General features: G+C 36.6%; 2 protein-coding genes across 5 annotated transcripts in view; both read left to right on the plus strand.

Moving 5' to 3' along the window:
• Positions 1-285: 285 nt before the first annotated feature.
• On the plus strand, positions 286-2,876 carry LOC124643996 (zinc finger protein ZFP2-like). The gene is made up of 4 exons (XM_047183154.1): positions 286-1,227; positions 1,529-1,726; positions 1,978-2,081; positions 2,327-2,876. Exons 1-4 carry the CDS (start codon positions 381-383, stop codon positions 2,840-2,842), a joined length of 1,665 nt encoding a protein of 554 aa, XP_047039110.1. The 5' UTR covers positions 286-380; the 3' UTR covers positions 2,843-2,876.
• A 778-nt stretch (positions 2,877-3,654) lies between these two features.
• LOC124645251 (E3 ubiquitin-protein ligase TRIP12) overlaps positions 3,655-17,336 on the plus strand; it is a 36,471-nt gene continuing 22,789 nt past the window's right edge. For 3 of the 4 annotated variants that reach the window (XM_047185045.1, XM_047185059.1, XM_047185066.1), the window contains exons 1-2: positions 3,655-3,991; positions 16,990-17,297. In XM_047185045.1, the coding sequence (XP_047041001.1) occupies positions 17,239-17,297 (59 nt within the window). In that variant the 5' untranslated portion in view covers positions 3,655-3,991; positions 16,990-17,238. Of the gene's footprint in view, positions 3,992-16,708; positions 16,909-16,989; positions 17,298-17,336 lie in introns of those variants that run through there. The other variant, XM_047185051.1, reaches the window with a different exon arrangement.

Here is a 17,336-nt window from a genome sequence, read left to right on the forward strand (position 1 = left end):
GCATTGTCCAAATAAATATGTTTAATCTAATTATATTACTAATCTTTTATCTAACTATTGCACTGGTCCAATATTTCTAACTCATCTTTACTAAACATACATACATTTCATAGTCACCATTGTCATGTCATCGTTATTTAGGAAAACATTAACAGTGCCTGCAATTTTAAACCGAGTTTCTGAAGTATTTCGTAACCATAATATTAGTATAACAAAATATCTTGATATCCCGCCAAATGATTTATACGTAGCATCCATGGTAGTATCCAAAAATAACACACCAGAGCTTTAGTTGCGCGCTATCGTGCTCGCATGTGGCGTGCTAGCACTTGCTTATTATTAAAGCTAAACATAGTAAAGTCATTATTTTTCTCTCCAGAATGAGTGCTAATGCAGCTTGTCTGCCCTGTCCAGTTTGTGCGCATATTGGTGTTTTTGAATCAGTGCAGTCATTAAGAGACAGATTAATACATGTATCAACAAATAAATTGCTGTGCCCAGTTTGTCAAGAAGAAGTATTTGGCTTGGACAAACTAACAATACATTTGTTTAGCCACGTGAAACTGTTGACCACTAAAATCAAAGAAAAGGAAATGCCTATGGTTATCAACGAAATAGCTAACTCCGAAAATCAAGCTAAGCCGCAGCAAAAGAAACCTAAATCGTGTGTGGTTAAAAATAAATCTCCGTCATCTGCGACAAATGCTCCTGTTAAATTCGTGAAAATTTATCCGAAACTACCAGTTATAGCAGTAAACACGGTACCAGTTGTAGATATATCAAGAAATAATATAGAAGGCAGTGAAGGTAGCAAATCAATTATTGTTAAAACAGAAGCAGCCTTAGTGCAGGCAAATACCACTTGTAATATCTGCAATTTGCAGTTTATAGATGCCAATATTTTGAGAATGCACAGATGCTTAATTCACAACATTGACGAAAATTCAAATCAAAGTTTTACCAGGTACCACTGCCATTTATGTCCAAAAAATTTCAAGATGAGAGGGTCTCTTATGGTACATTTGAGGGTAGCGCACTTCGGATTTTTGTCTGGCAATTCCAATTCTGAGACCAGTGTCGATAAAACGGATGGCGGAAACCCAGAACACCAAGAAGAAAAGCTATCAAACATTGAAAGAAGCGATAACAAACAATGGCAATGTGATGTATGCCGTAAATGCTTTACAACCAAATATTTCCTGAAGAAACATAAACGTCTTCATACAGGTTAAAATAATACTTGGTGTTAGTTGTTGAGGTAATTCGTACTAACAGAATAATTTTAATTACGAAGCAGATGCAAAAATACCTTGACACAAATCGCAACTAAGTCATTATCGCTAAAAAATAAACACATTTTTTACAAAAAAATAACTCGAGTATTACCATTGGCTTTCTTATAACGTCTAAAAGCACACGTATTGTATCGTTTCTTAATATTATTAGCTGTTTGGCTTTTTTTCAAAATTGGACATCATTATTAGTATCGAGATAATTACCATTTTATAATGATATATTTTTATTGCAGGTGAAACTCCGTACGCATGTACGCAATGCAACAAAACGTTTACATTTCAGCAATCATATCACAAACATCTTCTGTATCATAATGATGAAAAGCCTCACACATGTAGTTATTGTGGGCGCGCTTTCAAAGAACTATCAACACTCCACAATCATCAACGTATCCATACTGGGGAAAAGCCTTTCTCGTGCGAGACATGCGGTACGATTACCTTTATATATATTTTTTATTAAATACTATACTTTCCTAGCAACTACTTCCCACACATAGATAAAACAGGCCTTAACATGAAGCTATATTACAAACAAATTTTATCAAAATCCATTCAGCAGTTTTTGTGTGAAAGAGCCATCAACATGCATTTCTCCATTCTTGCGAATTTGCGCGTTAATAAGTAATATTAGTAGGATAGTGAAAAAAGTGGAATTTGAAATGATTTCTTCTTTTTGCAGGTAAATGTTTTCGTCAACGTGTCTCGTATTTGGTACATAGACGTATACACACCGGTGTCATGCCGTACAAGTGCACAGCTTGCCAAAAGAGTTTTAGATACAAAGTAAGTTTTAGTAAAGTACCTATTAAAATGTTTACCTTCTTATACATATATTCGGTACTTTCCTGCGCCGCAGACTGTAAGAAATAATATCTACGATGTCACTATAAACTCAAAAAATACTGAAGGAATTTTCATGTGATTTTCGCTATATTGAGGAGAAATATTCAGGAATATTTCGAGTGCAATCTGGGTAGCTCGCATATTATCTTAATTCAATTTATCCAAGCACTAATTTATCGTTTCAGGTATCACAGAGAACTCATAAATGTCAAGCGCAACCACCAGGGACAGTTGTGCGACAGTCTGGAGAACTTGTTGAAAAACTTAAACAGAAACATAATGAACCCGACATCACAACGTCAGAAAAACAGCTAACTTTAATAGAAAACCTGAATTACACGGATGTTTCTGAGGCAAATGCAGAGTTGGTACGCACGGGAGCCAAGTTGTCTCTAGAAGACATGGAGTCTGAACACTTTTCCTTGATTGCTGAAACTTACAACGAGAACGCAGTCGATGGTAAAACTTCTTCGCAACCATTGTGTGCTGAGGAAATATTGGATAAGTGTGACAGTAGTATGTTCAATCAAAATATAGATGATTTAATTGACTCTATACCTATACAGGATAAGAACATACCCTCCCCATCTGAAATCCTTAAGAATTTATGTCTTTCCAAAGAAGAAGATTATATAGGAATTCTTCAACAAGACGAAGATAAAAGCTACAGCGGTTGCAAAGATTTCAACGTATTTCTCTGAATTATGCGGAATAAAGATTTTTTTTATGGATCTATGTTGTGGTTGGCTTTTATTACCTACACATTTTACGTTTTCTGATCAAAAATGTGTAATCTGAGTTTGCAACTGATGGCAGTGCAAATGTGGTTTATAGTTTCTTATTTGTATCGTCATTTCATCTTCCACAAAATTTCTACTTTCCGCTTGCCATTTCACCTTTTAACTTTTTTGTTTCTTTTTTTCCTTCCTGAACTGTCCCACTGCTGGGACTGCTTGGGATCTCTCTCAACACTTCTCGATCCTTATAGCCGTCGGTGGCCGTCTTTCAATATAAGTAGTTGTAGTATTCCAATACTTACTATAATTTACTTCTATAATTAATATACTTGTAACATGCGTTATACATATAAAAGGGTGACCACAATTAGTGGCGGTAAACAAGACTTCACTTATTTGTATATGAACATACATAAAGTTTATTTGCACATATTTTCAATATTATTTATCAAATTATCTCACAAAGTTCGCCATTTTTAATTTTAAAGTCATCATCAAGCAATTTCAAATATTATAGGAGAACATTTAAAAGAAGGCGATTGGTGCCAAAACATTATCTGAGTTTAATGGTGATAAAGTTACAAAGTTAGTTATTTATTATCAAAATCAAAAATGTCTGTAATAATGAGGAAAAATAGAATAAAAACAATTAAAAATCTGAGATATGTTTATTAGTTTTGACGTGAATAATTTACCGTATAATTTCGGTAAGTATCGGTTTTTAACGCAAAAAGGCATCATAAGCCCTATGCTCTATGCTTTTGCTTACTTTCTGTATGTGGCAGAAAAAAACATAAATGAGTAACCAGCTGTTTTTGTTCTCCAAGCGCTTGAAAATTGGTGAAAATCATTATGAATCAAAATTAAATAGTGTTATTTCATCCCAAGTCAGTGACATTTTGTGAACTGAATGTGAAATTAATAACATTCTTGAAATTTCATGTAGAGTAGAAAATTTAATCGATTTGAAGTTTTGTCAAACATCACTCTCGATAAATGGACTGCGTTTGTGATTTTATTTGCGTCTTATTTGAGGTACCTGCAATGTGTTGATTTATGCTATCAGGCTAAGTTTTTGTGTATTTTACCGCTGCGGAGGAATCTTGTAAAAAAGTAAGTAAATTTTATTGTGTGATTGTAAACTTTACATAAGTATCGATTTCAGTCCAATAAAATTTGGACGAAGTTTTGTTGATTAGACTTGCTATTTAGTTGGAAGGTCACGATGAAACTCCTGGATTGAAATGACTTCCTAGTTTGTCCGTAGCAACAACGTAATGCATTAACTATACTTATATATTGTGGATGATACATGTAGGTTTACATTGTTCTTCCTATTTTTTACTGAGAGGGACGAAAAAGAGATTGTTTATATAGTTGGAATCCTGTTATGTTTGTAAAATCAAATAAATACTCCAACGTGTGTTCACAAATTGCTGAAGAGTGAAAATCAATTATCAAACATAGACAATGAAATGAAAAATGAAGTAGGTAGGTACATCTTTGGTGTAAATCTTTTGTTGTGTTGTGGCTTCACCAACATGGATTAAATCCATTAGATTTTTCTTTAATGATTTTGGCTCTCAAAATAATGGGAACTAATACTATGATAATTAAAATGGTTGCTTTTTAAAAATTAATTTTAATGTTTATTTTTAAATAAAATTATACTTATACATGGTCCAAATAAAGATCAAAATAAATCACACTTATTCTGGCAGATAGTAACTGCTGAGTCATCTATGCATTATTGTTACATTATTTGTCAAGGCTAGTTTTGTTCTTTTCCTCATATAAGAACAAAATTACAACTTGTGTTTACTAAGCCTTTAAATTGATATAATATTAAAAAAAAAACCAACATATTTTGTAGTAGCTTTTAATTATTATGCAACTTTACAGTTCCTCTAATTTTGATTTACTTTCGAACAACATTCTGCAGAACTGAATTACAATCAACATCAACAATTAAAAACAACTGTATTGACCAAAGAATAATTTAAACGAATTATGTGCTATTTTGTAAATAAATGTGTAATGTAGAACTTGTGACCAACTCATAAATGTGTGTAAAAGAATTTACTAATTACCTACTTAAAAAATAACACTGCATCTAGGTAGACTATACAAAGCATGTTTTTTTGGAGTATCCATGTAGCAACAACTATGCAAACTGTTGTCAATAGAAGAAATATGGCATAATGCCATATGAGAAACAATCTTTGCCAACATTATCTACACCTTGTAGAACACTGGCTGTTTCCCTGCGGTCTCACCCAGATTCCGTTGGAACCTTCTCTCGTATCTTGACGAAATATAGGTTACTCAAAATGTACTTTTCTGGAAGAGGAAAGCAAAAAGTTAAATGCGCATCATTTGTATGAATTTCTAGCATGCCACATTTTTATGATGTATTCTGATGCTAAGCAGCCATACATATTTAGCAAACATTTTTGCTTGAAACTCATTAGATTGCTATTTTTTTCCTTCTTGGAGGCCCCAGGCAATGAAAAAAGGGTCTCCTTTTTTACTGATGATGGGCTCCTGGACAATTCAGTAAGAGGTCCATGGACAGTTGACAGAATGGCTGCAAAAATTGTCACACTTAAGATTTCCTTGAAGTGGCAGGCAAGAATATAATAATCCAAAGTTTTGAGGAACTACTCTCAAAGATGATGATTATTAAATTATTTACACCAACTTTAAAGTCAAAATGGTCTATTTTGATTAGGCTGCTTTGATTTGATCAAAAAAAGAAAATCCGAAAATGCCCACCCTCCAATTAAAGACGCCCATTCCTAAAAGAAGCACTAGGATAGATTAAAAAATCATATTAGTATCTTTTGTGTATACACATTCTGTACTGTTAACAGTACATTTGAATTTTGTTTTTTCAGAGGCATATAGTATAATAAGTGTAGGGCGAAGGGGTACATGTTACAAAAATACACAAAAGTATTGTGAAACAAGAGTGTATTAACTCTATTGCGAATGGGACCTAACCAGTTTTATTACCTACTTACCTATTGTAATTATAATGGTGTCATTATGTCAATTGACTAGTTAGGGGGACACTTAACCATCTTTCAGCTTTGTGTATTTTTGTAACACCTATCTATTAAATGTCCTATGAAAGAGGCATTTAAGCTATATTTTCTATTAACTAAAAAAACAATGTTATTCTGTAAAAGTGCAATAATTTTATTGTCATCGCAACCTTCAACCGTGGTCCTTGTTTTATCTTGCTACCCGCCACCTATGTCCGTAACGCGTTTTTAAGGCCCGACGCGTAACAAAGACATTATTTATTTTTGCGTAACTTGTGGGGTACTTGGAGTTTACCGTGAACGCGGGTAAAGCAAATTTAATAAACATTGGTTGGTACTGGCAATGGCAAGACGTATTTCGCCAGTCGCCCACTTCCCATTTACGTTACGCCTGCCGACGTATCTCGACACATTAAACGAAGCGATAACTTATCGTCAGCGGTGCAGCCATTTTGTTTACATCGGCTGAGTGTGGACCGAATTTACAAAGGTATATAAATAGCCAACGCCATGTTGCAACTGCTTGTGTGTCCACGTGAACCACAGTTTTTCTTCAGCTTCATTTTGGTTTAATTTTATGCCATCATTTAGTATATTCGGAAAGTGGTTTACCTACGTGCAAGTGCACTGACCGTGCCAGTTTGAGCAACAAAACACCAGATGAAAAGGTTCTAAATATTTTTTTAATCGTAATAGCATTTATTTCGACGACCTGACCGCAAACATTATTGTCCTATCAAAGTAAGCAAATGATAAGTTAATAAACTTAACAAAAAATCCCACTTCCAAAACACAAGATAAAAGTGCAAGTTATTCAATAAAATAAACCACGTACATATGTACCTACTTATTTACGTATATAAGTCTGCTGAAAAGTTGCTCTAGAAGTCTAAGATTTCGTGTATTACTACCGCGATATTTTGGCAGTATTTAAGGGTATTCTTTTTCTTCAAAATTTAAGGGTACGCCATTTCATGTAATTATTTAGAAAGTCATTATTTTGACCCCATTCAAATGATATAGGATTAATATTGCCAGATGGTTATATTAATGTTGTGTATAAACCAGTTGCTAGTTAATATCCGTATTGTATGATATATTCCGGTGTCTGGGTCTGGTGAATTGGCAAGGGTACGAGGTGGCAGGGCAGTGGCGGTGGCAGCCGCGTCTGTATCGATCCGGCGGCGGCGGCGCACAGTGGATCCAAATTGAAAAATAGTGGACATAGGCAACAAAGTTCCAATATCGATTCGATATTTTTTTATGTGATTCTTCATGATATTCCAGACAACTTTTACTCTTGTGAAATTTCTTCTAAAGTTGATCGTTTGTCTGAAAAAAAATAAATTAGATTTTTTTGTATGGAGCGAATCACGTTTATTTTTTTTTCTTCAATTGTACGAATATGTTAGGTCTGTGGCGTAAGTATATGATACCTAGGGTCATTCTCTATCCAAGAAAAAATATATCAGCTCCGGCCATCTGCAGCCGCGCGAGTAATCATTCGGTAAAAAAATAATATTTTCTATAACGTTTTTTGCCTTTTAAGATCAATTCAAAGTATATTTTCTGTCTCACTTGGCTGTTTTCACCTTATTTTTGGTTAAATATATAGTTTTAATGGCACATAGGTACTCACAACTAGTAATTCTAGCAGAGGTTTTGTTATTATTGCATGTTATCGGTGGCACCTGGATTGTGATTGATGACTCATTTGTTTGTGCGCTCGTATAAGCGCATAACTAATTAGTCATCGAAAAATGCTCGTCTCTGATTGGCTGTATTTTTTTTACTACCTGCTAGTCATGTTAATATGTTCACTACTTGAGTAATTAACACTGACTATAAATACAAAGACATTTACTATGTCCCTCTAGTATCGCTCTTGTCGCTTATTTGTGAACACGGTGAAATACTTTTATTTTAATATTTACATTGGAACTATGGCTGGATTTTGTATCAACCTAGATCTTTTTGTGAAATTAAGAAGTGGTGGTGATCTGAAAAATTATATGTTTCTATATGAAAGTATAATTTCTGTTTTGAATACCACAGTTTCTGAAGAAGACAAAAACCTAATCAAGGAGTTCTGTCGACTTTTTTGTGTAAGTCTAAATAAAAAGTGGATAGAGTCAAGTAGAAGCCAAAAAACTTTTATGAATCGTATAAATAATCGCAATTGGTTGGAAAAAAAATATCAACTGGCCTGTTTGTGACAGTGTTGACCTGAGAAGTGAGTTGGGCTTTTCGGACACAGACTTATCTGAGCCAGTGGATGTGAATTCCCATGTTCCTAATCTTGCGGTATGTACTACGGAAGCGGGAACATCTACAGAAAAGGAGCACAGAAAACCGTTCGAAGACTTAAGTAATAAGCAAAAAAAAAGACGTTCTACTTCCATAGTAGAAGAAAATTCAGAGGAAGAGTTGCAGCACTGGTACTTAACAAAAGAAAACAACGGCAAAACGAATCTGGCAAAAGTAGTCGAATACCTTTCCAGTAATCCAGAAACGCTATCCCAAGTACACGAGCGACTATTCAAAAAGCAGAGCCTAAGTACCGTCTCTGAAGATAAGTGCTTAGCTCTTTATACCTCACTTGCGCTCTCGAGATGGAAGTACTTAGCTCTTCGAAAATTTCTGAAAGAAGAAAACTGTGCTGCCTTTCCATCTTATCCAAAGCTAGTAAATGCCAAGAAAAGATGTTATCCACCACAAGAGAGTATGGAGATTACCGAAAAAGGAGCTCAAATTAAATTGCAAGCGCTATTGGACCACACTGTGGAGAGGATTTTACTAGATGTGAATTCTGTTGATAGGTCTCAAAATGAAGAATTCAGTTGACCTGGAAATGGGGGCTTGATGGTTCTTCGTCGCAGAGTAACTATAAACAGAAAACGTCAAACACAGCCACAGGGTTCGGTGATTCATCAGTAGTCATGATAAGCATCGTCCTACATAAGGACAAATCCTACATAAGGCCTAAAATAACGAAACAGGTTCATGGTGAGTTGTTGCCTGAAGCAATTCAGTTGTTACAGACTACCGAGCCTTCCTGTGATAGCGAGATTATGGAGGAAGAAGAATGCCTCCTAGCAGAGTCCGAAAATTTGCCGGACCCACTTCTGGAATAAGAAATAAAGTGATCTGGCTCTGGACTGTTCCCACAAAAGCCCATCGGAGCTGGTATGACAAACAGCCCTTTTCAGGGCTACAATAATTTCACAATTTTCTTTCGATCATACGTACGATAACTTATACTATACGCTAGATTATGTAGATAATGATTATCAACGTCTTGCCCATAAAAACTCAAACTATTTCACCTATATTTGACAAATAATATTTATTTTACAGGTAGCAGGTAGTAAAAAAAATTACAGCCAATCAGAGACGAGCATTTTTCGATGACTAATTAGTTATGCGCTTAGACGAGCGCACAAACAAATGAGTCATCAATCACAATCCAGGTGCCACCGATAACATGCAATAATAACAAAACCTCTGCTAGAATTACTAGTTGTGAGTACCTATATGCCATTAAAACTATATATTTAACCAAAAATAAGGTGAAAACAGCCAAGTGAGACGGAAAATATACTTTGAATTGATCTTAAAAGGCAAAAAACGTCGTAGAAAATATATTTTTTTTACCGAATGATTACTCGCGCGGCTGCAGATGGCCGAAGCTGATATATTTTTTCTTGGATAGAGAATGACCCTAGGTATCATATACTCACGCCACAGACCTAACATATTCGTACAATTGAAGAAAAAAAAATAAACGTGATTCGCTCCATACAAAAAAATCTAATTTATTTTTTTTCAGACAAACGATCAACTTTAGAAGAAATTTCACAAGAGTAAAAGTTGTCTGGAATATCATGAAGAATCACATAAAAAAATATCGAATCGACATTGGAACTTTGTTGCCTATGTCCACTATTTTTCAATTTGGATCCACTGTGCGGCGGGGCGGTCCGGACGTGGCTCGCCCGACACCTCTCATTACCTACATACAATGCTCACTGCAATGCCAACCGCTTATGCATAATATTCTTTCTTTAAAATTAACCTCTGATATGATGAACGCCTAACCCACTGACATTGGTATCGAATATACCTACTTAAGATTTGAGGCTGTTTATCGTTCATGCACATTCCGTATCTTTAGTGTGCATGAATATATATTTTTTTTGTTTGTACGTTTACTATTTCACCAATATAATTATAACTATTTCAGTCAATACCTATCTGTCATTTCAAAACAAAATCACCGATTGCGCAAAAAAATCAGATAGAAGCAATTCTGAGTACATAATATTAAAACTGGATCATACCAGCAATAAAGAATACAATACCTAGAAGGTGTGTCACGTTATTTTTTGCAGGCAAGCTAAGGCACCCACAGGAGCATCAAACATAATACGAATTTATCGCTGTCTCTAAAACTGGTCAATACCTACATGCTACTAATTTACGCGAACGTGGACTAATAGCAGCAACAACAACAACAACTTTTAAATTGATTTAGGAATTAGTATTCTGTTAAACAATCGATAACGTGTAAATGAGGGCAAGGTTATAACGCATAACACTTGTTTGACTTAGTGGTTAATACATAATGGACTATTGATGATCGTGCTGCAGAAGCGCCTCGGTGCCTTGGACAAACAACATTAGCACTAACCGCAAGCACTGTGTGCTGTGTCATATCTTGAACACTTGCGACATTTCAAACTATTTCTGTAGCTACGTGAGTTTGCTCTGTTAATCGTGTCACTAATGTTTCTTCACTGCCGGTCTGTCCGTATATTTGATAAGAGTCTGTGTGCTGATTTCAAACGAGCGTTGGACATCCCTCCCGCATCGCTTGCTAGCAAGAACAAAGCTAACATTTTTATATCTGATGTAGTTTTTGCCATATCTGTTCAACTCCGTGTGGATAACTAAATCTATTTTTGCATATATTGATACGTTTTCAACGGCTGTGTCCTTCCTAAAAGACAATATTACTCAGAGCATTTATAATAATAGCGCTTGTTACATCAAAATGTTAGCTATGAAATGCTCAGCATTTACGTTATTGCCACAGTTCATTGGTTTGTTGTGTGTACGCAGCACGTGGCGATGCTTGCGTAACATCACACCGCTACAGAAATAGGCACACTGGCACATAGCACTTGTCCGACACTGACATGACATCCGACATGCAGGAATACGTCCGCATTCTATACCAGCATGTAACAAAACACCCTCTTTGTATGTAATGACGTACTACCTCAAGGAAAAACCTTAACTCCAGTAGTTCCAACAATTATTATTTACCCACCTGTTGCCCTGAGCGTCAGGTTTCTGGGACCATAATTATTACATTACTGAAGAATTTTCAGCAAACTTTTAAATATTTGAACGCCACAGGATTTTCGGGTTCCTAAATAAAAGTCCTTAATCCTTTTGATTTTGTGGCTATCTAGAAAATAAAAATGATTTAAGAGTTTTCGTACTCAGTATCGCGACCGTGTGATGTGAAAGCTGGATAAGAACCAAGAAAGCTGAAACAAACTTAGCAGCAAAAAATAAACTTCTTGGCGTCCCATTTGCAATGGACAAAACAAGCAACAGTAAAATCCCGTCGCCCATGCTTCGTTACGTTACATCGTTTCGCAAGTAGTAAGGTATTAAGCCTGCAGAAACAGATACAATATTGGCCTACTTGCGCGCGTTGCGTAAACGACCGTAGACTTGAACTTATTCTTTTCGCTGACACACTTTATTCATATGTCCTCATTAACTCTTTTTAAAAAATGTGTTCAAAAACATGCCTGGGTACGTACGTGAGATTGTACGTAAACAAACGAATTCTTTGAAATATATCGTCCTCGCAGCTTTTCCTGAAACAACGACATCATTGTATTTTAGAAAGAACACGGAGAGCAGATGTTCACTTTTCCGAATGCAGGAGAAATCTTTTACAATCGATGTTAAGCTGCGCAGTGGTTGATCGTGATCGTGGTGAACGCGGAAAAATTATGCAAGAGGCACAGATTGTCGTCACGAAACCTTTTGGCTACACGTCGGCCGACACGGTTGCAACACCATAGCTTTCTCCTCTCGTATCGAACAGAAAGCGATATTTATAGCTTTTCAGAAGAACTCTTGTGGAACGAAATCAAAATGCGCAATGTGGAAGATTTATTTAATTATATGTATTCTTATGTTTTCTTATCTAGCTTTTAATCTTTATCCACAGCTGATGGTTATTATAAAGAGCCTCAATATTTGGGAAAAGCTGACAATCACAATCATTCACAGTAACTCATAAAATGAACTGAATTAGCTCAATCATATTCGTTGTGAGTTGCAAATACCCTATCTCCCCACGGACCAATTGATACCAGCATCATGCATTAAACTGGTTTAGTTTATGTTAGAACCCAACTTTTCTGTTTTATTTCAAATCTGCACTGCATTCTTTCTGCTGCGGTTGCATTTCATAAGTACGAGGTAATTAGGTCAAATAGGTAGTGTATTTCGTGACTCGTGACAAGTTGAACTTGTTCCTCTTCTCTTGTTTATGCGGTGCCCATAACAATGAAAAATTAATGTATCTGCTGTAATAGCTAAAAGAACGGCTTGTAAAAGAAGTGTATTATGCACAAATCGATTTCATTGAGCGCAGTTTATTTCAGTCGCGCATGGTATGGCAGTCACCGCTTACCGCGTACGTATCGTCTCGGTTCTAACTCGCGTGTTTCTTTATTAATACCTCTACGCTTCATGTGCTTTACATCGTTGTTTTAAAACGTGTCATCAACGTGTTGAGAGCAATACATGTGGACCTGGATGGTAACTAAACTTGCGACACACATTCACACAAACTTGTTGTGAACGCTTGGCGACGCGACATGGCGAACGGTGCCGTTTTATTTCTTTCTTGTCTGTGCCAGTGCACCGGTGGTGGGTACCTACCTACTGTCTGCACAAAAATAGTTCAAATATGCATATTAAGCCCACTTACGGTATCGTTACAGGCTATTTCTAATACGTATTTTTATAATTCTTCATTCATTTTGCTGTTCTGTATACGCACAAATGAAAAATCTTTAAACATGGGCGGACTTCTAACCATATAAATTGCAGTCTCCTCATTTGGACATGGACTTTTTTCCATATCCGTAGAAAAATATGTCATGACTTTTTATCGCGGTATCGGATACTTACCACATATTGTCTAGTCAGTGTATCATGTTAATAGCTTGGTGAGTACATACCTGTGTGTCTGTACCGACTATCGATTGTTTATGAACGGGAGTTGATCTGTCTGGCTCGCTATAGGTTTTACAGGGGGTTTGTTGAAGGGTCGTTGAACCGCCAGGGCCCCAGAGAAGTCGCATATGATTGGGCGCGGGGGCGCGGGAGACACTGGGCCGGTCGTTGACTCCCTAGGGGTGCAACTGCAGTCTGTGCACCCTAATTCAAAAGTACATTGATAGTGCACAGTTGCTCACTATTGAGATGCATAAATTCAGTTATCAAAATATGTTGGCACACAAAAGCACAAAATAATCAAGTAATTATACCTATTTCTGTGAAGTTTTTAGTGTTACTGGAAGGATAAGCGTGTGAAATAGTGTTACTATTAAGCTTCTAATTCGTAGAAAATTTCAGAATTGTATGAAATCAGTGTTTACCTAAATGCAACAATGAATTTGTGCGAATTGAGCTTCGAAATATAGCCTGCAGTTCCAAATTCACTTACTCCTGATTTGCAAAATTTCGTTTTCTGAGCAATACAAAGCATGGGTGCACTTGCAGTTGTACAAAAAAATAAACCGGATGTTCTACCTGAGCTCGAGGGTCTAATTCAGTTTAGAACAGCTGATTTCTGTTTGTATTCCATTTGAAAGCTAAGCATCTGTCTTTTATTTATCCAGACTTAAGTTTTTTGTTCTCATTGACACGGTCTTACATAGTCTTATTGTCTATTCGGCATTCGATGTAAAAGTTTTCCAAAATCAAATATTCAGCAAAGAAATATGCATTCGGTTGTTTCAAAATCGAAATTGACCTCTAACAACTACAAGCGTTAAAATCGACATAAGAAAACAAAAGCATATTAAATTGTTCAAGATATCAAAATGTGGGCAGTCGTCAGTTCCCCAGTCCATAGTCTTTAGCGTTGTTGTCGAGGTGAGCTGGTTTCGCACGTGGCCGCTGCAGCCCAGCCGGGTTGTCGACCCGCGGCCTTGTAGCCAGCCCCTCGCTACACAGACGCCCAAATACACTGCAAAATACGCCTTACCATTCTGCTACCAAAGCACATATTAGGATCAAACACCATTCAATCAATCAAAATCTCCGCCGTGTGTTTCGTGCCGAAAAGTCCATCTCCCTAGCGATATCTGATCCTGACAAAGGTGCTTGGACCAATTAAAAATATCAAGTATCTAACAACGCATTTATACAACCAAAATGTAACAATCAAACAGTGGCATAACAGTAGGTGTGCGGACGCGATGTTACGTTTTGAGACAATGAGACGGTAACGTTTTTGTTAGCGAGGAGAGGATAAACGTTCAGAGTCAAGGAAGGTCATGTTGGAATAACAAATTAGTTGCTGCGCCGAGTGGCGACGACGGCGATTTGCAGTTTTTTTATTATTATTATACGGTCAACTCGAGCGCAGTTCAATAATAAGGCCTCACGTGACCAAGATCTCGAGTTAAGTGCATCCTCGGAGTTCGTATACCTGTGCGAAGAAAAAGCTTACAAGTTCAAAAGGAATTAATTGATATTTAGCTACCTGGCGGTTGCACCTGGTTGGCCCTAGGGTTTTATTTCTTCCCACAGCAAGTTCCTTGAGATGCGATTGAATTATAGCTACTGTTCAAGACAGGTTTATTTTGAACAAGTGGCATTTGTCACTCGCTCGGTTAGAGTTACATACTTAGTTGTAGTTATTGTACTGATATTAATTACTTAGTATTTTCTTTATTTACAAACGTTAAATTTTTGCCGGCAATTCTCTTCCATAAACATGTTATGGTATAGGTGGGGCTCATAACAAATAAAATATAGTAAGTATATTCGGGCCTGATTTGAGTCTTTATTTACAAACATACTGTAAAGCGGTATAATGTGGTTAATCACCAAAATCCCGTCGACTCTAATCACCTACCGTTACAACAAAGAGCGAACCTGTTTACTATGTGTGACACGTCGATATAGTTGCATCGGGTTTCCACATACATAATCATTTTCAAGCTTATTCCATATTAGCGAGGAGCGGCCGCGCCAGTCGGACCGGACGGCGGACACCGCGAGCGCGGTCGTTCACCACTGCCCTGGCCCTTTGCCCCGTCTACGGAACACCGATAGCTTATATTCATCCTTACCCACTCACCTATAAAGCAATCAAAACACGATGGAAGTCACCATAAAGCTATGCAAATTATGGGCATTGTTTATATAAAATAAATATTACACAACAATTATTTATGTAGATTTGGACTAACAAGGCAACGACAGACCACATCATGACGCTTTGGTCGTTTTGCATATCACATTATTAAATACGCATCTAAAGTTATGTGGCAAGATTATATTAGAAAAAATGACACTGTTATTATAATTGATATTTTTAAATAGGTAAGCACTTACCCTTAAATTAATTGGTCTTTATGTTTATCAAGAAGATTCATGATTCGTAGTCATCGAGCTTCGACAAACATGGCTACATATCGTACTAATAAATCGGTACCTCTGGCCTTGCTTGTTGTTAGGGTTTCTACGATCCTAACAACTTAATAGCAATAAAACTGCACTATTGAGTGCAATAAATCTTGCGTGTGGAATTAACTAACGGGGTTGTGTTCAAGATTTCGTGTAACACCTTCAAAGTTACTTCTATTTTATTGATACACATGATCTTGGTTTGGTTTAACCACCCAGATGACCATGACAAAATGTAATCAATATTTTTATTTCGCAAAGGGTGGTTTTGAAGTCCTTCCACGATTTTTTCTTTGTCTCATAATACTTCAAGTAACCTTATGTCCCTACTTAGTTAAGTAAACGTATGTATGTATGTGCCAGATTCTTTTTTTAAGACATTAACTAAGTAATAAAATTAGGGGAAAAAATAGCTGCATTTCGATTTAATTTGAAATCCTTGAATTATAAGGCTTTTATCGTATTGCCTATAAACAGAAAGACGATAACTTTATAATTATCTGAATGTACATGGCCACTTTTGTACTTATTTTATACCCGAAATAAATTAAATATGAACGTCGGTCTCCTTCGTTCGCTTTGTTGTTGTTATCTCTCGCACTCGCTCGCACTTCATCTTTCCAGTTATTGGTCAATGTTGCAAACATTTTACTATACTATTGCGGTAATTCTTGTAGTGCCACCTATCAATGTTTGTGTTATCAGCTTATGATTATTTATATGCTACATGCTCTTTAATATAATAAACAGACATTTTTAGTGGGCACCTATGTTCGTAATAAAAAAAAATATTGATTCTTCACGGGTTACCTGTAATTTCGTTTCTTTTCCTAAGAACAACTGTCTGTCTAGAGTCTAGGATCATAAATTATTCACTAGTTTGCACGATTTTAGTACGAACAACAAAGTAAAATAACACGTGAAAAAATGGTTTAATTGTTATGCAAGTGAATTATTGTATAGTAGAAGATTGTATTTAGAATATTAAGAATTCTACTACCCAAGAAAAAATAGTAGAAGTTTGATTTTTCGCATGGCAATACTGTACATGACAGCCAGCCAGCTGTGTGGAATGGATTGAAAAATAACTCGAAAATCGTAGCCTGTCCTTGATGTGTCATCCATTACAATAATTTCTACAAAACGTGTTGCTGAAAAGTCTTGAAATTCTTAGTAATCATCGCGTTTATTTATCAGTGTAATAGTGTCGGGTTTTTCATTTGATCAATTTGCCTGCATCGGTGACAGGTAGTGCTAATTGTTAAAATGTTTATGTAACGCAGCATTGTTCGATCGCTGAGTGTGTACCTATTTCATCTTTTGTTCCAGATAGCTTCACGGTGTGTCATTTGTCGTTCGTGATACTTGTTGAGAAGTGTTCGATCAGCAAGTGCGAAGAAGACGCTGTGATTCGAGTGTGGACTGGTGTGATGTGGTAGTGTGTCAGTGTGGCGTAGCGCAGTGGATGCGGAGACAGCGTCGTAGCGCTCGCCCTGGCATGGTGCCGGGCAGGTAGCGCGCGCGGGCGGCCTGCGCAGGCCCCACAGAAGCAGCCGCGTGTGTCCCTCAGCGTCGTCTATGGCCGAGCAACACATCACACCGTCGTCGCACTCTGCACTCACGAGAGAGTCCAGCGGGTGAGAACTGCTCACTTTATAATACTCTTTATGACCGCA

Source organism: Helicoverpa zea, chromosome 2 (genome assembly GCF_022581195.2).
Source record: "Helicoverpa zea isolate HzStark_Cry1AcR chromosome 2, ilHelZeax1.1, whole genome shotgun sequence".
Lineage (NCBI taxonomy): Eukaryota > Metazoa > Arthropoda > Insecta > Lepidoptera > Noctuidae > Helicoverpa > Helicoverpa zea.

Bases quoted from the DNA above. Each gene is read 5' to 3' on its own strand.
- LOC124643996 (XM_047183154.1), top strand. From the start codon at position 381: ATGAGTGCTAATGCAGCTTGTCTGCCCTGTCCAGTTTGTGCGCATATT. The intron at 1,228-1,528 runs GTTAAAATAATA...TTTTTATTGCAG, and splicing joins ACATAAACGTCTTCATACAG to GTGAAACTCCGTACGCATGT. The intron at 2,082-2,326 runs GTAAGTTTTAGT...TTATCGTTTCAG, and splicing joins AAAAGAGTTTTAGATACAAA to GTATCACAGAGAACTCATAA.